The following is a 21,546-nucleotide window of genomic DNA, read 5'->3' as shown; positions in this document are numbered from 1 at the left end:
GTTTGAACAGGTTTCTCAAACTTGGTTGATCATTTGACTTTTTTTAATCACGGTTGATCCAATACGAAAAATAATTTGGTACGAACACATACAAAAAGGCTATCTCAGCCATCCCGTCAAGGGATTGGTTGTATCTAACTTTGGTTTTTTAAGAAAAATTAATTAATTTACAATAATAACATCATTATATTAAAGAATAAAATTTGTTTTATTATATTTATATCGATAAATATTATTACGTATTGTGAGGAACAAACGAGGAAGGTGTTGGGGGTTTCATTCTATACGAAAAACCATTCGGTGAGAATCATGCGAAATGCCATCTCAATCGCGTCCCATCATAACACTTTAACAACTTTTTAAAATTCAAATCCTATGCCCAAATATTATTTTTAAAACCACCACAAATGATAGAATTTTTTTATAAAAAATAAAACAATTTACTTACATTTTTATGATTTTTTATAAACAAATATACACTGGGTAAAGCTGAAGCCAAACGGTGGGTACCCAGGCAGGGTTCATCAGCTCCCATCTTCACTGGAGCCTGTAAAGGTGCCACCCACCTACGAAGCGATAGGTGAAGGCTTTCAGATCCAGCTCCACGTCTGATAGAGAATCTAAGTCGCCGATGTTTGGGAAATCCGGGGACTTTTCATCTCCACACCGCCCAAAGGGAGGTGCTCCTCAATACTTACTGATTCTAGCGATACCCTTTCTACTCTTTACCGAGAGATGTGGGAGTCTAATCGCTCTGTCAAGCACCCACCTTCTTCCCCTTTCTTTTCTTTATGGCGGGAGCCATGAATCTCCCCCTAAAGTATAAAGAGATTGGACAAACAGACGCACGATAAAAGAGCTTTGCTGAGAATCAGGAAAGAAAGAAGAGAAACGAGAAACTTCCGTAACCATCAATGCCAAGATTGAAAAAAGATAATTACATGCAACCTTCTCTTTTGCCGAATTACAAAGGCAATTTACAGAGAGAGGACTCGCAAAACTACACATAAAAATCGTCGACACCAGAAAACATCAGCAATCTGCGAAATCAATATCCAAATAGACTCATACACATGCCTCTATCCTGGGTTCAAAGGCGAAGGCAGACATAAACTCCTTTGACTTTCCGTTAACAAAACACTTGGGCAGCTCTACCCACTCATTTGAGACCAAATTACACAGAATGTAGCTACTGAATTCCCCTGAATTCACACAAATCAACATCAGATCTCTGCATCCCACACAGTTTATGTCTACTTTCTTGCCATAAAACTCATGGGACATTGATGGCGGCATTGCAGCAACTTGATGCCAGGATCTCTCCTTCTCTGAGAACATCCATACTCTGAGGCTTGCACTCTCCAGAAACTCCGAAAGCACCACCACCAGCATCTCTCCCCCACACTCTACCAAATCTATGGAGTATTCGAAAAAGACAGGCAAGAGTCTCGGATACTCTGAGAAGGTTCGCTGGGCAAGGTTGCAAGCGACGACTGTACCAGAATAGCTGAGGAAATATATCACTTCTTCTCCTCCTCTGACAGTTATTACTGAGGAGTACTGCTTAGATGGGCTTCTTTGCATGTTAGTAGCAATAACATCTCCAGCTTTGCTGAGGAAATAAACTGTCTCATCACCAGAAGACTCAGACTCGTGTGAGACCTTCTGGGATAAAGAGTACTCATCTTCCCATTGATTCTTGTCTGAGTCATAGATTTTGGCAGATAGGTGAGGGAACTCGCCATAGACCAAGACAAGTCTATAGGAAGAGCAATTGGTTAAATGCATAGCAATGGCCTGAATTGCTTGAGTTTGACCAGCTGGGCAGGCTGATGGAAGCTCCCGGCACGCACCAGTGACAGGGTTGGAGATGATGAAGTTACCAGAAACAGTTCTAAAGCATACTAATCCCCCAGAAGAGGCAACAGGAATAGATTTGGCATTTTGGGTTTGTTTGAGAAGGGAAGGGTAATTGAGATTCTTCCAGTTCTTCTCGGTAGTATCAAAGGCGATCGACTGGTCAAGATGTGGGTCTACCATGAAGAACCAAGGGTCCCGAGTAGGAATGCGAGAGCAAGCTAGTTTGAAGGTCTGTGACGTAGGAACGGAACTCCATCTTTTGCACACTGAACGAAGCCTTAAGAAGCTTGATGTAGGTAGCCATGAGAGTACCCCTTCAAGCAAGTCTTGGTTTAGCTCATCTAAGGAGACGTGATCCACTTCGGCTGCTTTACGCTTGTGTGTTTTGGTTAAAGGCATGTTCTGATCCTGCCCCATGGATTGAGTGAATGAAGAGACCTGAAATATCACAAGAGGGCAAGTTATAGAAAGGAATCAATGTTATTTATGCAAACAGAATCGCGAAAGTAAAGAGTATAGTTGGAGATAAGATTAGTTGCTCTACAGGAGATAAAGGAAAACAAAGAATAAGAAACACTGACCACAAGGTCCGCGCAGAATAGTTTGAAAAGAATTTCTTGTACAGCAAGATATTTATGGAAAATTTTGTGATAACACGACCAAATTATGTTTATCACTGGACGAAGATAAGGCGCGATCCATTTAGAAGGACGTGATGAGAACTATAAGAAGATCCTAAAATAAATATCGGAAAATTCAGGCAACAAGTCTTGAAAATAAAAAGAATCAACTTTCTGCAGAACAAAAGAAGCACTACCAGAGCAGAAAGAAGAAAAGAAAGATTTATTCCAATATCCTACGCAGAAGAACAACCTACAGAAACTGTAATGCCGAATATAAAAAAATAGATATTCAAAAAAATCCTCTCTTGCGCTTTGTCCACCAAGAACCCAAATAAAAATTTCTAGCGACAGTGAAACCAGCTTGAGAGAAATTGGCAAACTAAAACAAGGAACGAGAGAGGGAAAACGAGATTGACAGGCTATATCATTGACAAGGTCAAAATCCAAATAAGGCTATCCTAATTCCAGTTCTTCGTTTACGCATAGCGAGAGACCAATAAATAAACAATCGTAGGGAGGAAATCGGCAAGAAAGTAAACAATCATCATTTCCAATCGAACTTTCAGAAGAAAAAAAATACCCACGTTATGAAGGAGAGGGATTTTGAAGCTAGACGAAAAGAGAAGAAGAAGAGAGAACCAAAACAGAGGATTCTTCTAGTTTCTGTTCGTTTGCCAGTTTCATATGAACCGAAAAGGACAAAAGATTAAGCGAAAACGTTGACGAACTGGCATCTCTCACCCGACCCATTAAAGCCTCAGACCTCCCAGATAAGAAAACTCCAATCCATTTTTTTTCTTTTGCAGCGGTATAAGCCCGAGTTATAGGAAAGACGATGCCCTAAAATCACAAAGTAGTAAAAGATAAAAAAAACTATTCCTTTCTTCCAAAAACAGAGGTTTGTCCAATGAAAAATTCTATAATCGGATCAGAATACTCTTACAGTAACTTCAGAACAAGAAAATAAGACGACAACAAATATTGGAAATTCCATTTTCGCACAAAATATCGACTGAAATAAGCCAGAGGGGAGATTTTCCCCACCTGTTCAAGGCACAATTTCAACCGCAACTGAAACATAACCCATACTAAAACACGAAAGGAAGATCATCTACACGCATCCAGGCTCAGAATGGGAAAAAAGAAAAGACATCCCCCCAAAACCAACAAACAAGAATTAATACACAAGTCAGCGACACGGGAAGGGAAAAGCACCTGACAATTGGATTTCGCGAGCTACGCACGATGATAAGTCCAGACGAAGTGAAGTGCTCAAGGAAAAGAAGAGATGAGCCTCGTCTTTTGTAATTGTAGGAAGGGAGGGGGGAAGCTTCCTCGCAAGCTCTTTTTGTTCGCGTTGACAGAGAGAGACATATAGATACATTTTAGAGGTGGAAAAAGCAAAAGATGGTTAGAGAGAGAGAACGAAGGGATCGATGAGCCGAAAAACAAAAGGTCATGTGACGGCCTGCTGACACTCTTCTGACAGCTCCGGACCAGGCGTTGGCAGCTTCTGCAGCGTATGGGTATCTAAACTACTCTTTTGCTAAGATGCGCCAGTCCCAGCCCAAGCTCCGCTCAAAAGCTCCAAACACTGATAATTATATGCTAAAAAGAATGCATTTTTATGCAAACGAAATCTATGCAGAAGAAGACGGCGTTAGGAATTCCAACTGCTTTGTTTAGATTTTCAACCGAAATTTGACTTGGGCTATTTTCGCTCCACATTCCAACAAAACCAACCTATAAAGCGAATAGACTAGTTCACCAAAGTCCAAACACTAGCTTTTGCTCATCTCCTCTCTCGTTCACACTTAAGCTGATCAACTGTTCTGCGCAGAAAACTCTCAGTTAACAGAGAGAAAAGTTTCTCGATTAGGAATCAGGTTCAGCAGGATGGGAGAAGAAGCTCGACAAGGAGAAAAAACAGAATAAGTGAGTCAGGTCAGTCACGCGCATGTTAGCTGATTATGATGAGCGCTGCACAGCGACTCAATGGAAGGGGGGGGGGGGGGGGGGGGGGGGGCTCTCGGGGGAGGAGGGATAGCTGACCTTCGTAAAGCAAAAGCAACCTCGTTGAGGAATCTCTTCTCCAACCCATCCTCTCCTCTCTCTTTTGTCTTTCCTTCCCCTCCAGTATTTTTTCATTATTTTTCTTCAGAAGTCAATGCCAGTGGGACTGAAAAATCACAGGTGGGAGGACAAAGCCATTAAAGAAATGGGAAGAAACGGGAGAAAGCCGTTAATTACGATCTCTTTTCTTGTGTTGTTTCAGATGGATGCTCCCAAATGCAGAGATCTCGATGCCACCAATGTCAGTTTCTGCTTTTGTCTAGCTGGGTTACTTTTCTTTCTCACTCATCCTTATTTTCTCGAATTTTCTTGCCTCTGCTCCTCTCTCTCTATTTTATTATGATTCTTTCTCCTTCCTTCCTCTGATGGGCAAGCTTCGTCGTCCCTCTTTTTTAAAAATCCTTCCTGTAGTCGACTCGGTAACTCGGCCCGGGTCGGCGGAAGGATACGGTCGAGAAGACGAGAGAAAGAAAAGGTTCAAGTGCGTTGCCCAATGCAGATGAGGGAAACACCCGTGCGGGGAATCTGGAAATGTGGCGTGTCAAGTTACCAAAGTACCCCGTGAAAGGAACCCACTCAAGACGAAGGCACCGAGGCTGATGCTCTTCATTTCATTTGGAAGCACATGACATACGTGTGAAGGCGCGTGTGAAAATTCCATTGTTGGATAATCCCGGCCGTCGGAAAGATAGGCTGACAAAAAAGGGCCCTCGCATATAAACAGATTGCTTCTTTCTCTTTGTCGACCTTTTGCTTTGTGTGGACGAAGTTTCTTCCCAGCTTCTTCCATTGGAAGACGACTTTAAGATCATCGCACATTTAACACCAAAAAAAACACTCAATAAACCCAAATTTCAAGATTTCCAAGTTCTTAAAACCCTAAATTTTCTTAATTTTCCTCGTAAATGAACGTCATAGAGTTCATTCAATGCGAGTCAAGAACCAGAAGAGAATAAGACTGGGGAGCAAGAGAATTTTCCTTTGTTAGTTGATGAAATAAAGAGAAAAAAAAACTCGAACAGCATGAGAGGATCATAGAAAGGAAAAAGAGCTTCTCTCCTTTAATGGTGATTCTCGGAAGGGTATCATGACTTGATCCCTGATGCTCGAGATTAAAGGAAGAAAAAGGAAATAAAGGAGAAGGGGGATGAGCATGCAGAAGCGATAAAAAAAAAAAAACAAAAAGGAAAAGGTGGAATTAAGGAGGCCCTAAGAAGAGGCGCTGCGGTGATGGTCTCGCGGGACTCGCTGCTTTTTTCAAGTTTTGAGCTTAGGGGTAAAGAGAAGGAGCGCGTGTGCTTTTAAAGGGTGGGGGAGGTAACATTCTTCACACGTGTACCCTACTAATGCACGCTTACTGCTTTATTTTAGAGGCTTTTGGATGCAAAAATGCAAATACCACTTCTGCTTTAATCATGGTCAAGGTCTCCCTGTTTGTTATTATGAGTTATGACCCTGAAGTTTGCCACTTTTTTAAATGATCCCTGCAAAGTGACTGTTTGCTTTCTTTTCTTAATAGACAAAGATGTTTTGCCTTATTTACAAATATTAATATGTCATTTGTATCAATAGAAAATTATAAGAAATAAGTATTTAACTAAAAATTAGTTTTTTTTTACCTTTTTTTATTATGTTTGTGTTAGTTTTAATATATAAAAAAAAGAAAAACATAAAGCTTTATAAATTAGAGTTTTTTATTGGCTCTCATAGAAGACAATAAAAAATAAAAATAAAACGAGATGTCATGGATGCATGAAGATCGGTCAAAGTTTTATTTTTAATACGATTATATAAAAAAAAAATTGGTAAAAAAATAAATTTTGTCATATTTTTTAATCTGACAATACAAATGATTCCTATAAAAACACTCATTAAGATATTTTATATCGCTCATCTCTTCGAAAAATTACCAACCCCCTACATTCAACCTTTAAGCATCCAAGACTCGTTCTAGAGAGAGAAAGGGAGACATCGTGTTGGTCTGCTAGGTTGTGTCACTTATGATGTGTTGTAGACGTGTGGTGACATCATGTTTCGTATTTGTACACCTACACAAATGTAATTTTTAATAATATAAGCAAATAACTAGTTTTGTTCATGTTGGTAGATTAATTGTTCATTTCACCAAGAGTATAGTTTTTTACCCAAACCATATACATTTCATGTGTCTGTTAGTACATGCTTATTTTTTGTTTATTATATTAAAAATTTTAACATGGTATGAAAGCAATGTGATATGGGAGAACAACAAACCAAGCACTAGATTTTGTCGAAGAGGAGGTTGAATCTCTTCTCTTATTTTCAAAATCTAGAGGTATTGGATTGATTTGGTTTTACAAATAATATATGTCTAAAATAATTTTCTACAAATTTTTAAAATTGATTAAGTAATGAGTATTTAATTAAGTACAAAAAAGATTTTTAGTTTTTTTTATAATTAAATTTTAGCCATTGTTTGATAACTAGACTCGACTCAAGAGGGTACAATTGACTCAATACAAAAAAACCCGTTCAATATGGTGCTCCTTACGAGTTTGTCATCAATTGACCAATTATGAGTAATAAAAGTTTACTACCACTAGTAATCTTGAAGGTGAAAAATGATTTATCAAAAAAATGAAGGTGGTTGGGTAAATTAAACCTATCTTATTTGCACACACCTTATCCCAAGTGATTAACATACATAGAGTTTGAGTTGTAGGACTCATTGAACAAAATATTTTGTCATTCAAACATATGTAGAAGTGTTCCATTTGAAGATGTAGCTATATACTTTCAAACACAATGACAAATTTGTCACTAAGTTTTATAACCACTTTAAAAGGATTATGTAGTGTTGGGCCAGGTGATGTCTCAAGAAGAGGAGAACTGAGTATAAAAACTAAAATTCAATTTTTTTGTACAATTAAAGCAAGAAAATAATCAAAATTGTAAGCATATATACTGATAGGCCATGTCAGTCAACGAGGCCCTGTAAACCAAATCCAAAATATTTGGGATAAGCTGGACATGATCAACAGGAACGGGTCGTAGGTTTACATTTGAAGTTTATGTAAGAATGGGTCTTTAGGAGTTACACATTTTTTTTTCTTTCCATCAGTGTTGTCCTGTTTTGGGCTCTATTCTATGCTCTGTTTTACGTGTTTTTAGTTCCGATTATTAAGCTACTAGTTTCCCTTCATTTTTGGCATTATTTTAATTGGCTTTGCTTATTTAGAGTAGCCCATAAATTGTCAAGGGGCATTAGAAAAATTATTCAACTATTGTGGTTCATTTCTCACCCGAAGAGAAAGTCATTTACGTTATCGTCTATCGCATTTGTTGGGACCTATGATTGGTATCAGAACCAGGTTCAATTTTTTTTATGGGAACCAATAAGGAGCGAATCGAGCAGTTGGAAGCGGGACTTGGTGGAGTACAAGAAGGTAACACAGGATTGAGCTCGGCATGGCTGACCGGCTTCGTCATGTGGAAGAAACTCTCACCCACTTTTCTGATATCTTGCTTGCAAACCAGGAGAATCCCATCCACGAGAATCATCACCGAGAAGGCAATGATGGAGGACAGCTAGTGGTATCATCCAAAACAGCGAAACTTGAATTTCCTCGATTTTCATGAGATGATCCGATGGAGTAGTTCAATCGTGTGAACCAATTTTTCGAGTTCATGAAGAGGCCCGAAACCCAAAAGTTTCTTTGGCCTCCTACCACTTGGAAGGAGAGGCCAACCAGTAGTGGTTGTGGATTCGCATGACATTCTAGAAAGATGGATGCGTGCTCTCGTGGTTGGATTTTGAGGAGGAACTTTGGGCTCGCTTCGGGCCTTCGGAGTGCGAAGATTTCGACGAAGCCCTTTCGAGGGTCAGACAGACTGGGTCCTTGCGTGAATACCAAAAGGAATTTGAACGCTTGGGCAATCGAGTGAGAGGTTGGACACAAAAAGCTCTTGTGGGAACATTCATGGGCGGTTTACGGACGGATATTTCAGACGGATTCAAATATTTAAACCTCAAACATTGAAAGATGCCACCAGCTTCGCGCGCATGAGACAACGGAGATTCACACGACCTCCACCTCCGGTGCGAGCTCCCCTAGCTCTTCCTCCCGTAAATCGAACGGCACCAATAGCGCTGACCGCCCCTGTTCGACGTCTAAGTTGGGAAGAAATGCAGCGTAAGCGACTCCAAGGCCTATGCTTTAACTGTAACGAACGTTTTACCGCTGGACATAAATGTCAGGGACCCATTCTTACGTAAACTTTCAACGTAAACCTACAACCCGTTCTTGTTGATCACATCCAGCTTATCCCAAATATTTGGGATTTGGTTTACAGGGCCTTGTTGACTGACGTGGCCTATCATATACACAACCAAAAAGAGGCAAATATTTTTTTTTCTTAATGTTCCCCTAGTGGTAATGGCCACCCTATAACCTTTTTCTCAGAAAAATCACTATTTTACTCTACTAGAAAAATTACGAAAGAGATTTCGGTTATTTTTAAGTCAAGTGTAATAACTAAGTAAATTATTCCAATATCTCCCAAAGAAATTTCTTTACAACTAGATCATGACTCTAGTGGACTTTCTCCTTCTAGAAGCATAACTCTATAAAACTTTTTAAAAGAAAGTGAAATATATAAAAGAAAAAATAAAAACTTACACACTCTTTTGAAGAGATAGTCACTCTTAGTGAGATTCCAAACTTTCAATCACTTAGGCATATGAAAAGAAGTATGTGGAGATTTGAAGGAACTAAGAATGCCAATAAATGCAGAAAAAAATTGAAGAATTTGGGCAGAATAAATGTTTTTCTCTAATCAGAGGTTAAATCAAAATATTTCGCTAAATTTTTTTTGTTGAAAGCTTTGGTATGTGAATAAATCCCCAATAAATATTTAAGGACGAGTTTGGGTCCATATTTATAAGTTTTTTTGGTAAAACTAACCATTGTAGACCATTATACAAAAAGATACATAAGGAGGTTGATTGAACATACCTTTTCCTTGATCGGTCAATCGCTCCCAACAACTATATTTTTTAAGTGTTATGGACATATGATCGATTTTGTCGTCAATAAACTAATTTTCACATTTTTGCATAAGCAGTATGAAAACAACAAGTTTCTAGACAATAATTCTTACCAGAACAAACTCTTCGTCTAGAGATAGTTTTGAATTCCAAAACTCTTGCAATTGACTAAGATCAATGAATCTACTGCAAGTAAAAAAAATTTACGTTGTTGTTGCTCTTGTTCTTACAATCCGATGAATAATACATGAAAGAAAGTCGATTATTTTACTATAAAACCAATATAAACTGTGGATAATTTTTTCTTGACATCCACCTCTTTGAAACTTGTCAACTCAGCATTGTACCAATCGAATCATAAAGAGAAAAAAATAGCAACATGTACAAGATAACTACAACTTGAGAGCAACATAAGTGTGAAGAACAAAAGACCGATTTCCTTTTCCATGTGTTGGATTTAGGGGAGCTGATAAAAAACATAATCCATTCAAAGGGACGTCCTTTGGATTTAAAAAATGGATAATACAACAAACAAACTAGTTAAAGAGAAACTTATCTATTTTAGAGGCTCGTTGCTATACCGATTCTAGCATTGTATCTTTGATCAACCGAACAAGGGGAGATGGAATCCTGAAATCAAATAATTGCTCTGATACCATGTTAATTTCAGGATTCCATGACAATAAGGTTTGTATCTTAAGGTTAAAAAAGGAGAAAGAAGAGGAAGAGATAAAGAGAGAAAGAGAGAGCTCAAATAGGAGAGAGACCATGTGAGAGAAGAGTAGGGTGAGGATTCGTGAGAGTAATGACTAATCCTCCACCTTAACTATAATTTATAGGTGTTAAAGAGTGGTAATTATATCCATGCCCTTCACCATAATAAGTGAAAAAAAAGACAAAAAATTATAGAGTATTTACATCAATACCACCTAAGCTTACTTATATCTTCTAACACTCTAGAGTAGTTGACTGTATGGGCAACATCACTCATCTGCTTTTGATGATCATGCATCCAATGCAGAGCTCTAGGATAAAAACAAGTTACATATTCATTGGCAATTAACTTCACAAAAATCTCATACTCTCTTTTCTTGAAAGTCGATTGCTTATGGAAAAGTTGTCGACTACGTGCCTTAAGATGAGTCCTAGAAACATAAGGCACAAGTACATTTAAGAAGTTGACTATAGATGAAGCAATAAATTACTTATGTTTTTTGAATTCAACACTAGACAAATGATCATTAAAAACAGTTGATTGCTTTGGGTCATGTGGTCAATTGCTTGTAGACATCTTAAAGTAAACAATTTGACTAGTCTTTCAAAAATAACCTACTACTAGAAACAAAGAGCACAAGTATTTTGTTGAAGTCAACTACAAGTGAAGTAGTTGACAGTGTTATGCTGAAACAAATAATTATATTACCAATTAATAATATACTATGTTGTCAGCAACTCCAATACTATGTTATTTAATGCCCACAATTCCATGTGGTCAACATAGTTCACTTAGTCGTGTTTCTAGATTATGAGATAGCATATTGTGGAAATAAGTAACCTTGTGCAACATTGTAAAGTAAAATTATTTTGTTGGGGATAGATGACATCATTAATATTGTAATAAGCAGTAAATATATACTATACTACCAATTGGAACCATACTAAGTTATTAAATACCCTAATATGAAGTTATTGGTTTTCCACCATATTATTCTTGACATATTTCATTTTGGCCGATTATAATCCTAAGTTGAAAACTTCGTGTGCTGTGAAAACACATGTACATGGTAAAGTGCACTTTTTTTGTTGGTGACAAATAATAATAGCGATGTATAGTCTGACATTAACATTACAATAAATAATAGATATGTAATATATTATAATATAGTTGAATATTGTGTCACAAACTTTAATAACACTAGGTTAGGGCAAGTGTTATGGGACATCCTGGTTATAGGCCTGGGTTAAGTACCTATGTCTTTCGTTCCTAATAGGTTGGTCTTTTGGGTAGTATTGGCTAGGTGTTAGACTCAGAATTCCGAAGTTAAGCGAGCCTGGGCGAGAATAATTATAGGATGGGTGACCTCATGGGAAGTACTCTTGCCTAATTACTTAGCAACAAACACTCAGTTACTTTATCTTGAAAAAATTTTGTTGCTTCATATGACCAATGCAGATTTGGGTTTGTGTGTAGCATTTATTTACCGGTTTCTAATCATGAATGGGTAAATGATTCTAGATTTATTTACCGGTTTCTAATCATGAATGGGTAAATGATTCTAGAGGCTATTGTTATAGAAGATCAATGCATGGTAATTTAAATCGAAAATGAAAAATATAGGTATAAGTTCATTGATACATGGTAAAAAATTATTTTTTTATGAAAACTCTTACCTTATGAAAATTTGACACACCTTAAGATTTTTCTTGAAGAAAGTGAAATAAAAAATAAACAACTTTTTTTTTGCCATAAATAAACATTTATTGCTATTATTATAAATAAATTAACAATAAAAAAATGTTATTATTTTATAAGAAAGTATTAATAACATTGTTATTATTGTGTCTTTGAGTCCCAACCTCTATAAGATTGCATTAAAAAAAAAATCTTAAGAAAATAAGGCTTAATTGTCTGGGTTGTGTTAGACAACCGTTGGCACGCATTGTACTTGAGATAAACCTTTGCTATATGCTTATAAATCTTTCTTAGGTCTTGTTAGTGCACTTGGGAAGTTAGAATTGAATGTGAATTCCATTTACTTTAATTGATAATTATATTAGTGTCCGCGGAAAGTTGGTGTGGAATTTACTTCACCCATGGAATATAGATATCTTAGTTCCTTCACGAAATGATGAAATCTAAAATTCTACCTCTTCCTTATTATTATTATTTTTTTATCATTGATTGTGTTTTTATAAATAAATTATTTATAAACATTTTTTTTATCATTGATTGTGCTTTTATAAATAAATTATTTATAAACAATTTTTATCATTGATTTTATTTCTTATATTTTTTCGTAAATAAGTTTTTTTTATCAATGATATAAGAAAATTTTATGGATAAAAATTAAATTATTATTTTATTTATGTCTATTTTTTATTAATTACTTAAATAACATAAATAATTTATAATTAGTAACTTTAATATTTGATAATTTATTTAAATTATGAGTAAATATTATTTTATTTTGAGTTAATGGATTTATTATATGTTAGTTGATGATTATTATGTAAAACAAAACATATTATTTTATAATCATTTAATTAAATTACTTAGAAAGTTCATAATCATTTACAATTAATTCATAATCATATAAAAATTATGTTTTACAATTTTAAATACTAGTAGATATATAATTAAATTAAATTATTTTATTTTACATATAATATGTTATTTAATTTGATAAATTAATTCGATAAATATTTTTTTTTGTTTTTTAAAAAATATTTAATAATTTGGAGTGACCATGAATTACATAAGTACCTTTTTTTATTAGTTATTTTATATTAATAAATTCATTTTAACACTTTCTATAAGGTTATATTAACAAAAATATATATTTCATTGCATTTTCTATAAGGTTACATTAACAAAAAAAAAAAAATTTCATTTCACCGGTGCCTTAGTCCTCCCCGATCTTTAAGAGTCGGTGCACTTTGATTCATCGTAAGTTTTGGCGCTTTTTTTCGCCTTTCGAAAAACCGCTCTCCAGGTCGCCCTCCACAGTCCCCTCCTTTCTCTCTCTAGGTAGCATGGATCAGTTGCAGCACCAGAAACACCACAAGATGGCCGAAGAACGGTCTGAGATGGAAGAGATGCAACACGGCCCTTGCCCAGTTGAACAGCTACAGGTACTCCAAAAATTTTCTTCTTCTCTCTTATCTTAGACTGACATTTGATTTTCTTCTTTATTGCTGGAAGCGAATCGACTAAGATCCCATCTTTTATATATTTGCAACTGTCTCTCCTGTTGCTTTAACATGGGTCGATTGATTGTTAATATTTTTGGGGTGGGTATTTTCTTTCATGGGTATTGCTCGCTTTGCTTCGTGAAGAAAAAAGCACTACCTCGATTTCTTTTGTGCTGCCGTCTTATCTATAAGTATAAGCACGTAGGTTGGTCTTGCTATTGCTTAATCTGGGCTTGCTCCATTTATCGTTCTTGGTTCTACAATATCCTTCGACATTGTGGGGATCTGTGATTTAATGAGTTTTTTTGAAAAAATGATTTAGTTGAACTTTATGTGGAGCTAGTTCAAGATTCTAATGCCAATTCTTTATTTCTTCTCTGATCGTCTTTATTGGCAAATAGGTTGATTAGGTCAATAATCTTTGCCTACTTTTAGAATTTAATTCTTGCGCATAGGAATAATAACGTATTCTTATTTTTGTGTAAGTTTACAGTTGCATTGAAATGGGTTTATTTGATAATTTCCACTGGATATTGGTTTTACTCGTTTTCATGTTACTGGTCTTTAGTCTCCATTAACTTCAACCTGTTCCTCTGTCCTGGAGATATGTTCGCAAGATCTTAAGATTCTAGTTTTTTTGTATGTGATGTGAAGTACCTTTATTTTCAAAAGGGCTTAATTTTCATTGTGGCTGAAATGCCTTTTTTGCTTGGGATTCTTGCCCCGTTGCACTATTCTTTCTATATGTTATGGTACTCAATTTCATAAGTTTGAGTGAGACGTTTACAAAATGTTGATCAGGATTTTCTTCTGACGTTGAGAAGTGGGTTTTGATTTCTTTTGCTTCTTTTAATTGTTTGATGAGTGATAGGTTGTATTGAGTTTTGAACACTTTTTTTTCTCTTAATTATTATGATGATACTCGTGATTGAGATTCATTTGTCACTCTATCAAAGGCATCTGGTATAGCTGCTCTTGACGTGAAAAAGCTCAAAGATGCTGGTTTGTGCACTGTAGAGTCTGTTGCCTATTCTCCCAGGAAGGATCTTTTGCAAATCAAAGGAATTAGTGAGGCAAAAGTTGACAAAATTATTGAAGCAGGCAAATTTTCTCTCTTGTTAACTTGTTAACCTCTCTCTCTCTCTCTCTCTCTCTCTCTTCTTCTCCCTCTCCCCTTCCTCTCTCCCTCTCTCCCTCTCTCCCTCTCTCCTCCTCTCCCTCTCCCTCTCTCTCTCTCTCTCTCTCTCTCTCTCTCTCTCCCCTTCTCCCTCTCCCCTTCTCCCTCTCTCCCTCTCTCCCTCTCTCCTCCTCTCCCTCTCCCTCTCTCTCTCTCTCTCTCTCTCTCTTTCTCTCTCTCTGTATCCGTCTCTCTCTCTCTATATATCTATCTATCTATCTATCTATCTATCTATCTATCTAAAAGGCTGCCTTCTGGCAATTAGTTTTTATCACACGTACACACTAAAATAGGTTCTGATTTAATTTCTTTGTTGACAGCTTCAAAGCTGGTTCCTTTGGGTTTTACTAGTGCAAAACAGCTCCATGCCCAGAGGCTTGAAATTATTCAGATCACTTCAGGTTCGAGGGAGCTTGACAAAATATTAGAGGGTTAGTTTCACTGGATACTGGAGTATGCTTTGTTGTTAAATGTCACTAGAGAAGCATGTAGTGCATTTGAGGTTTAATGTTTAAAATATAATGGACAGGTGGGCTTGAGACAGGATCCATTACTGAAATTTATGGAGAATTTCGATCTGGGAAGACTCAGTTGTGTCACACACTCTGTGTCACTTGTCAAGTAAGTCTTCTTCATTTATTCAGTGATATGATTTATTTTTCATCAAGAAGTTGCACATTCCTTCTACCAAAAAGATATTAGAGCAGTTGAAGATTTTTGTTTCTTAGATTTCGTTATTCACTTTCACTGCATTTACTTGTATTTCAGCTTCCCTTGGATCAAGGAGGTGGTGAGGGAAAAGTTTTGTACATAGATGCTGAGGGTACTTTTAGGCCACAGAGACTCTTACAGATTGCAGACAGGTGTTATATAAAGTCTGATAAATGTTCTCCACCCCTGCCATTTACACAGCCTATAGTTGTAGTTAATAAAAAAACATGGTAAATGGCCATAACTTGCAGGTTTGGATTGAACGCAGCTGATGTTTTGGAGAATGTTGCTTATGCTAGAGCATATAACACTGATCATCAGTCAAGGCTTCTGTTGGAAGCAGCTTCCATGATGGTGGAAGCTAGGTATGTTCCTTCAAAGGAAAAAAGAATTCAGGAAATTTGTTGTTGTAATGTTTTTTTTTGAATTTTTTTTAGTAATATCTGGATTAAAATTTCGACATGAATTTAATATTGTTGACTTCTAAAATATGGCCAATGCTCTAATATACCTCATCTACACTATTTTGATTTTAATTATACTTCTAAAGTAATCTTTGTATTGATATTATTTTGTGTTTGCATGCTTAGGTTTGCTCTTATGATAGTGGACAGTGCAACGGCTTTGTACCGAACAGATTTTTCAGGTAGAGGAGAACTCTCAGCCAGGCAAATGCATCTTGCCAAATTTCTGAGGAGCCTGCAGAAATTGGCTGATGAGGCAAGTGTATCTTTTGTCAACTTTCTTTTCTTGTTTTTCTCTTTATTTGTTCTTCTCTTTAATTAAAGTGACATCAAACTCAATTCTTGTGACCTGATTCTGGTTTAATCAGTATCGCATATCACAAAAAAGCACCTTGTTTTGGTCACTTCAAGTCTAGATCTGTTTGTTTCTTTAGCTACAAATTATTATCGCTGCCGTTCAATTTCTGTGACAAGGTTTAACTTAATGGGTTGAAGGCAACCATTTTTATAATCTTTATGAAGCTTTCTGCTTCTGGTTTCTACACGGGGCGTCATGATTTGAGCAAAAAGGAAGAGAAACCAGGGGAAAAAAGACTTGTGCTGAATTAGCGATACTACAAATCAGTCTTAACAAAAAGTAAACTGATAAATCAATAAAATTTTCTTCGTACTCCTGGAACAGCAAACCCAGTCGTTTTCTAATCTCTTCAGCTAGCAACCTTGTAATCTTCCTACTCTTCAGCTACCTTGTCATGTTCTAACTCTTCCTACAAATATTATCTACAAATGCAGTTTGGTGTGGCAGTAGTAATTACCAATCAAGTTGTTGCCCAAGTTGATGGCTCTGCAATGTTTGCTGGGCCCCAAAATAAGCCAATTGGTGGAAATATTATGGCGCATGCTTCTACAACAAGGTTAGTCTATTCAAAACCTAGCCTTGTCTTTACCTCTTCACATTCCCCTTCATCTTCTCTCCTCTTCAATTGGGTTTGTTTTATCCAAATCAGGCTTGCCCTCCGCAAAGGAAGAGGCGAAGAGAGAATTTGCAAAGTGATAAGCTCTCCCTGTTTACCAGAAGCTGAAGCCCGGTTTCAGATATCTTCAGAAGGCGTTACTGATGCTAAGGACTGATTTGGCTTTTTTCATCATAGGCACTTCTGGTGTCTGAGTAGTAAGATTCTTGCAGTTGAGGTGCATATTTTGATAACAGTAAGTGGAAGTAGTGTTCCCAGCCACCATTATGCAAGTTGTATAGCAATGAGTAGTAATTTGTGTCTTAAAATCTTTTCTGCTCATCTAAATCTGTTTGTAAGTGTAAAAGGCATCTGTATTAAGTAGCCTTACTCGTAATACTGTCGCTTGTTAACGTCACAGAAACCAAAATAATGTTGATTTCTTTCTTATCGAAAAAATTGTCTAGAGTATACTCCGAGCTTTGTGAACTTGTATCAGACTGATCACTTTACTCGTCAGCGCTTGTAATGAAAAATGCAGTCTCACATTCTTTTTCAGTCTCCATGAGTATCACCAATAATCCCCACAAGAACAGTGTCCATTTCTAAAATGATGGAGACACCGTGGATCTTTCACAATGATTTCACGCCCATATATCAAAGACAAGAGTTTGGCAGACCTATGACAAACCATGCACATTCTAAGGTTTTTAGTTATTGAAATTCTTTGAAAAGCTGGTGTTGAGATAAGGGCAGAGGCAACAGCCAATTTCTCGCTATGGGTTCCTAAATTTGCTTCTTCTTCCTCTTCTTCCATTGTAACCTGAGTACTAACAAAATCTGATCCCACTGATTTTATTTTCTTCTCCATGCTGTCCAGTTGGTCATAGATAGCCCTTGAGTTAGGCATTGATTGATCACCAGTGAAAAAGGTATACTCTCCGTTGTTAACTTCAATCCTGCTAAAACCAATATTTGCTGTTCTGTTTCTTTTCTTTGGCTTAGTCAGAAACAGTGCCTCATCTGCTCTCCCAACTAAACCATACATTCTCACCAACATGTTATAAAACAAGCCATTTCCTGGTTCCAATTTAAAAAGATTTTCTGCTGCATTGATTGCCAAGCTGACATTGCTATGCATCCTAGATGCAGTCAGCATGGCAGCCCAAATATCAAAGTCAGGTTCCACAGGCATCTTCTCAATAAAATCAGTAGCTTCCTTCAGTCTTCCTGAACGTCCCAACAGCTCAACCATGGAGGTATAGTGCTCCAGTCCTGGCAAAATTTGGTACTCTTCTGTCATGCTTAAAAAGACCTCCTTCCCCTTATCAACCATTCTGGCAAGACCACAGGCAGAGATAAGAGCAGTAAAAGTTGTCTGATTGGGTTTGACTCCTTCCTTCTTCATCCTATCAAAAAGATCTATAACAGAATTTGGTTGGCCATGAAGAACATAACCAGAGAGCATTGAGTTCCATGTGATAAGATCTTTAAATGGTAAACAATCAAAAACATATCGAGCTTTCAAGATATCCCCTGATTTGGCATAAGTATCAACCAGTGAATTTGCAACTGGGACATCAGAAATGAAATCATTTCGTATTACATAACAGTGAATTTCTTTCACCTTGGGTGCTGCCACTGGATTGGTGAAAGCTGGAAGGACACTTATGATAGTAACTACATTGGGTCTAATGGAAAAAGATTGCATTTGACGAAATATTGACAAAGCCTTGTTCTCTTTTCCATATCTAACTGAGCCAGTGATTAGTGAATTCCATGTAGCTGTACTCCGTTTAATCCCGTCCTGTTCCATACCATGAAAAAGCTCCATGGCTTGATCTTCATCTCCATTTTGCATGTAGCCAGAGATCATCACATTCCATGTGACCACATTTCTGCGCACCCCTGAATCCTCCATTTTCACAAATAGGTCATGAGCTTTACCAATATAACCTGCTTGCACATACCCTCCAATCATTGAATTCCAAGTAAAAACGTCCCTTTTTAAGATACTATCAAAGACCCTCTTAGCCGCTTCCAGCTTCCCACATTTGGAATACAAATCAATCAGCGCATTTCCCACAAGCACATTGGTTGCACCTCCCACCTTAAAAGCCACTGAATGAATCACTGTCCCTTTTCTAAGAGCTTTCAAAGAGGCACATGCTGAAATTGCACTAGCCACAGTCATTCCATTGGGTTCAATTCTTACCAATAACATTTCTCGAAACAAATCCAAAGCCTGACTTTTTCTGTTATTTCGCGCAAAGCCCGAAATGATACTAGTCCAAGAAAACACATCAGGAGTAATACCAGACTCTGTCATCTTCTTCATCAATTCTAACGCAATATCGCAATCTCCAGATTGATTGTAACAGTTTATCAGTATATTCCACGTTACTAAACCTGGTTCTGTTCCTTCAACCTTCATTCTCTCAAACAATTTCAAAGCTTTGTGGTGGTACCCGCTCTGGCAGTACCCAGATATCATAGCATTCCAAGTCACCAGATCCTTCTCGGCCATTTTGTTAAATATACTTAAAGCAGAGTCCAATTCTCCGCATTTGTTATACATAGCTAGTATAGAATTACCCACATGCACATATGAGAATAATCCACAGCGGATTGCGAAGGAATGTAGCACCTTTCCTGTATTGATTTCTTCCAAGTTTGCACAAGCTTGAACAATCTTGGGGAAGATAAACGCATCTGGAACCACGCCTTCTTCCACCATTAAGAGGAAGAGCTCACTTATATCTTCCCATTTTTGCTCTCGGGCATAACCCCCGATCATGGCAGACCAGGTGAAGAGGTTCCTTTGGAGCATTTCGTTAAACACATTACGAGCTTCTTGCAAGCTGCCACATTTCGCGTACATGCTTATAAGCTTGGTTACGACAAAAGGGTTTAAGTCACGAACAGAACTGATCCTAGCATGGACTCTACGTCCTTCATGGATAGAGTCCAAATCGATGCAAGACTGCAACAATGAGGTATAAGTTCCGGGCCTCACCTGATACCCACTTTTAGCGAGTAACTCTAGAGCTAATACAGCTTCTTTCAGTTGACCATTCTGGCACAATTCGATGAGATGCAGATCCCTGTCTATGCCTGATTCTTTAGGAGTTTCTGATTGGATTTCTTCTCTGAAAATTTCCGTCGGTTTGATAGATTTCTCTGGCAAAGTAATAGGTTTTTCCTGTTTAGAGGACACAACACGAAGTAGCAGTTTTGATGCTCTCGGGGTGGATGTTTTGGTAAACAAGGTTGTACATCTGAGGGATTTTGAAGCAACAACCGTTGGGATTTCTTCAAGGAAGAAATCGTGAACTGGATGTCCAGATTTGGAGAAAATGAATGAGCACTCCATCAAAAAGCCAACAGAAAATGGGAACTACAGAACCCTTTTCGCTCCCACTGGATCGAATAATAGGAATGGATAAGACTTAACGCTCGAGTAAAATATGTAACGAGCGTTTAGATTTGTATGAAACAACTGAGTTTTCCATGAGAAAGAGGCTGGAACTAAAAATTCCTTTCTGCTCACTTTGGTCCCACTAACCCAGAGATGAATGTCTCTTACGTTAGACTCTGGAATTAGATCCAGGAGACGTCTTGCTGAAGCCTTTCGACCATCTCCGGAGATTAAAGTAAGAATTTGATGAAGAGTCAATATTTTGATTTAAGTATTATATATTTGATAATTAATTAAATTAGTATTTTATTTTACTTTACAATTATTGTATTAATTTAGACTAAACACAAATCCATCTTATTTTAATAATAAAATACTTTAATTATTTATTTGTTATATTCATGTCTTCTAATAGTATATTAAATTACTAATTTAAGAACGATAATTTAGATATTATAAAAGTAAGAATTTGATTAAGTATCTGGACATTATAAAAAATAACTGTGTTTATTTTTTTATTATATTTGATTAATTTATTATTTTTATTTAAATATTCGAAATCATTTATCTTATTTTGTTAATTAAAAAGTTAAATAAAACTATCTTAATAAAGTTAAATCTATCACGTTATTTTATTAATAAATTTATTCTCCACTTTCCACTAAATTTTTCGTTATGCACACTAAACACAAGAAAATACTTTACACAACACTTTCGATTGAGCACATTAACACAAAAAAATAATTCACTTTCACTTTCCATTGCACTAACCCCTAAGAAGATATCCACTAATAACTCACTCATCAAAGATCGGTATTCGGGAATGGTGAAGTTCCTTGTTCGAGCAAGAATTCATAATTTACAGGTTATATATTAATGGATGTTAAATCTACCATTATGTTACATGATTCATAGTCTTTTTGTTAAATTGTATTAAATTTACAATTCATAAATCAGAATTATTAAATTTATGATTTATAGTCTTTTGGATGAAAATACCCCTATTTCTGTATTACTTTATGACATAATACTATATTATTCAATAATAATAGGGTAAAACCACTAGTGAAATTGCAACAATTTCCCTTGAATTTTATTTTCATTTACGTAATTTGGAAGCATATTGATTTGTTGGAGTAGGTTTGCCCATTGATTACCTCACATGAAAAAGATTGTCGAATAAAAAAGAAATAAGAAGAGCAGTCATGGTGGTGTCCATATATGGACTTTACAGTAAAATAAGAAAGGCTAACAAAAATTAAAATCGAGCGTTTAATAGTAAAAATTTAAAAATATTTACCACATCAACGTTAAAGAATTAAAAAAAAA

The 21,546-nt window shown here is 36.5% G+C and overlaps 3 protein-coding genes across 4 annotated transcripts; 1 reads left to right on the top strand and 2 right to left on the bottom strand.

Moving 5' to 3' along the window:
• Positions 1-923: 923 nt before the first annotated feature.
• Positions 924-3,812, bottom strand: LOC137956813 (F-box only protein 13-like). Of its 2 annotated transcripts, none has more exons than XM_068804445.1 (2): positions 3,699-3,812; positions 924-2,298 (listed from the first exon to the last, which is right to left on the bottom strand). In XM_068804445.1, exon 2 carries the CDS (start codon positions 2,275-2,277, stop codon positions 1,066-1,068), a length of 1,212 nt encoding a protein of 403 aa, XP_068660546.1. In that variant the 5' UTR covers positions 2,278-2,298; positions 3,699-3,812; the 3' UTR covers positions 924-1,065. The 2 variants fall into 2 exon arrangements, with proteins under 2 accessions (XP_068660546.1, XP_068660547.1); XM_068804446.1 differs by lacking the exon at positions 3,699-3,812 and adding an exon at positions 3,068-3,216.
• Positions 3,813-13,283: 9,471 nt separating this feature from the next.
• LOC137955625 (DNA repair protein RAD51 homolog B) lies at positions 13,284-16,989 on the top strand. Its single transcript, XM_068802644.1, has 9 exons — positions 13,284-13,434; positions 14,451-14,595; positions 14,992-15,102; positions 15,201-15,292; positions 15,440-15,534; positions 15,634-15,747; positions 15,973-16,102; positions 16,639-16,760; positions 16,854-16,989. Exons 1-9 carry the CDS (start codon positions 13,336-13,338, stop codon positions 16,975-16,977), a joined length of 1,032 nt encoding a protein of 343 aa, XP_068658745.1. The 5' UTR covers positions 13,284-13,335; the 3' UTR covers positions 16,978-16,989.
• A 223-nt stretch (positions 16,990-17,212) lies between these two features.
• Positions 17,213-20,282, bottom strand: LOC137955624 (pentatricopeptide repeat-containing protein At1g19720). Its single transcript, XM_068802643.1, has one exon. It carries the CDS (start codon positions 20,170-20,172, stop codon positions 17,371-17,373), a length of 2,802 nt encoding a protein of 933 aa, XP_068658744.1. The 5' UTR covers positions 20,173-20,282; the 3' UTR covers positions 17,213-17,370.
• Between the last annotated feature and the right edge of the window lie 1,264 nt (positions 20,283-21,546).

This window comes from Aristolochia californica, unplaced genomic scaffold, assembly GCF_029961685.1.
Source record: "Aristolochia californica isolate CCGP_79_NKW_82.1479 unplaced genomic scaffold, dmAriCali1.0.hap1 SCAF_2, whole genome shotgun sequence".
Classification (NCBI taxonomy): domain Eukaryota; kingdom Viridiplantae; phylum Streptophyta; class Magnoliopsida; order Piperales; family Aristolochiaceae; genus Aristolochia; species Aristolochia californica.
The sequence above is the reverse complement of the archived record's forward strand: the minus strand, read 5'-3'. Positions and strand labels throughout refer to the sequence as shown.

What these genes read in the sequence shown, in the direction of transcription:
- LOC137956813 (XM_068804445.1), bottom strand. Translation starts at nt 2,277, where the DNA reads ATGGGGCAGGATCAGAACATGCCTTTAACCAAAACACACAAGCGTAAA.
- LOC137955625 (XM_068802644.1), top strand. Translation starts at nt 13,336, where the DNA reads ATGGATCAGTTGCAGCACCAGAAACACCACAAGATGGCCGAAGAACGG. An exon ending in GCCCAGTTGAACAGCTACAG is followed by an intron (nt 13,435 to 14,450) that starts GTACTCCAAAAA and finishes ACTCTATCAAAG; the next exon opens with GCATCTGGTATAGCTGCTCT. An exon ending in GCGCATGCTTCTACAACAAG is followed by an intron (nt 16,761 to 16,853) that starts GTTAGTCTATTC and finishes TATCCAAATCAG; the next exon opens with GCTTGCCCTCCGCAAAGGAA.
- LOC137955624 (XM_068802643.1), bottom strand. Translation starts at nt 20,172, where the DNA reads ATGGAGTGCTCATTCATTTTCTCCAAATCTGGACATCCAGTTCACGAT.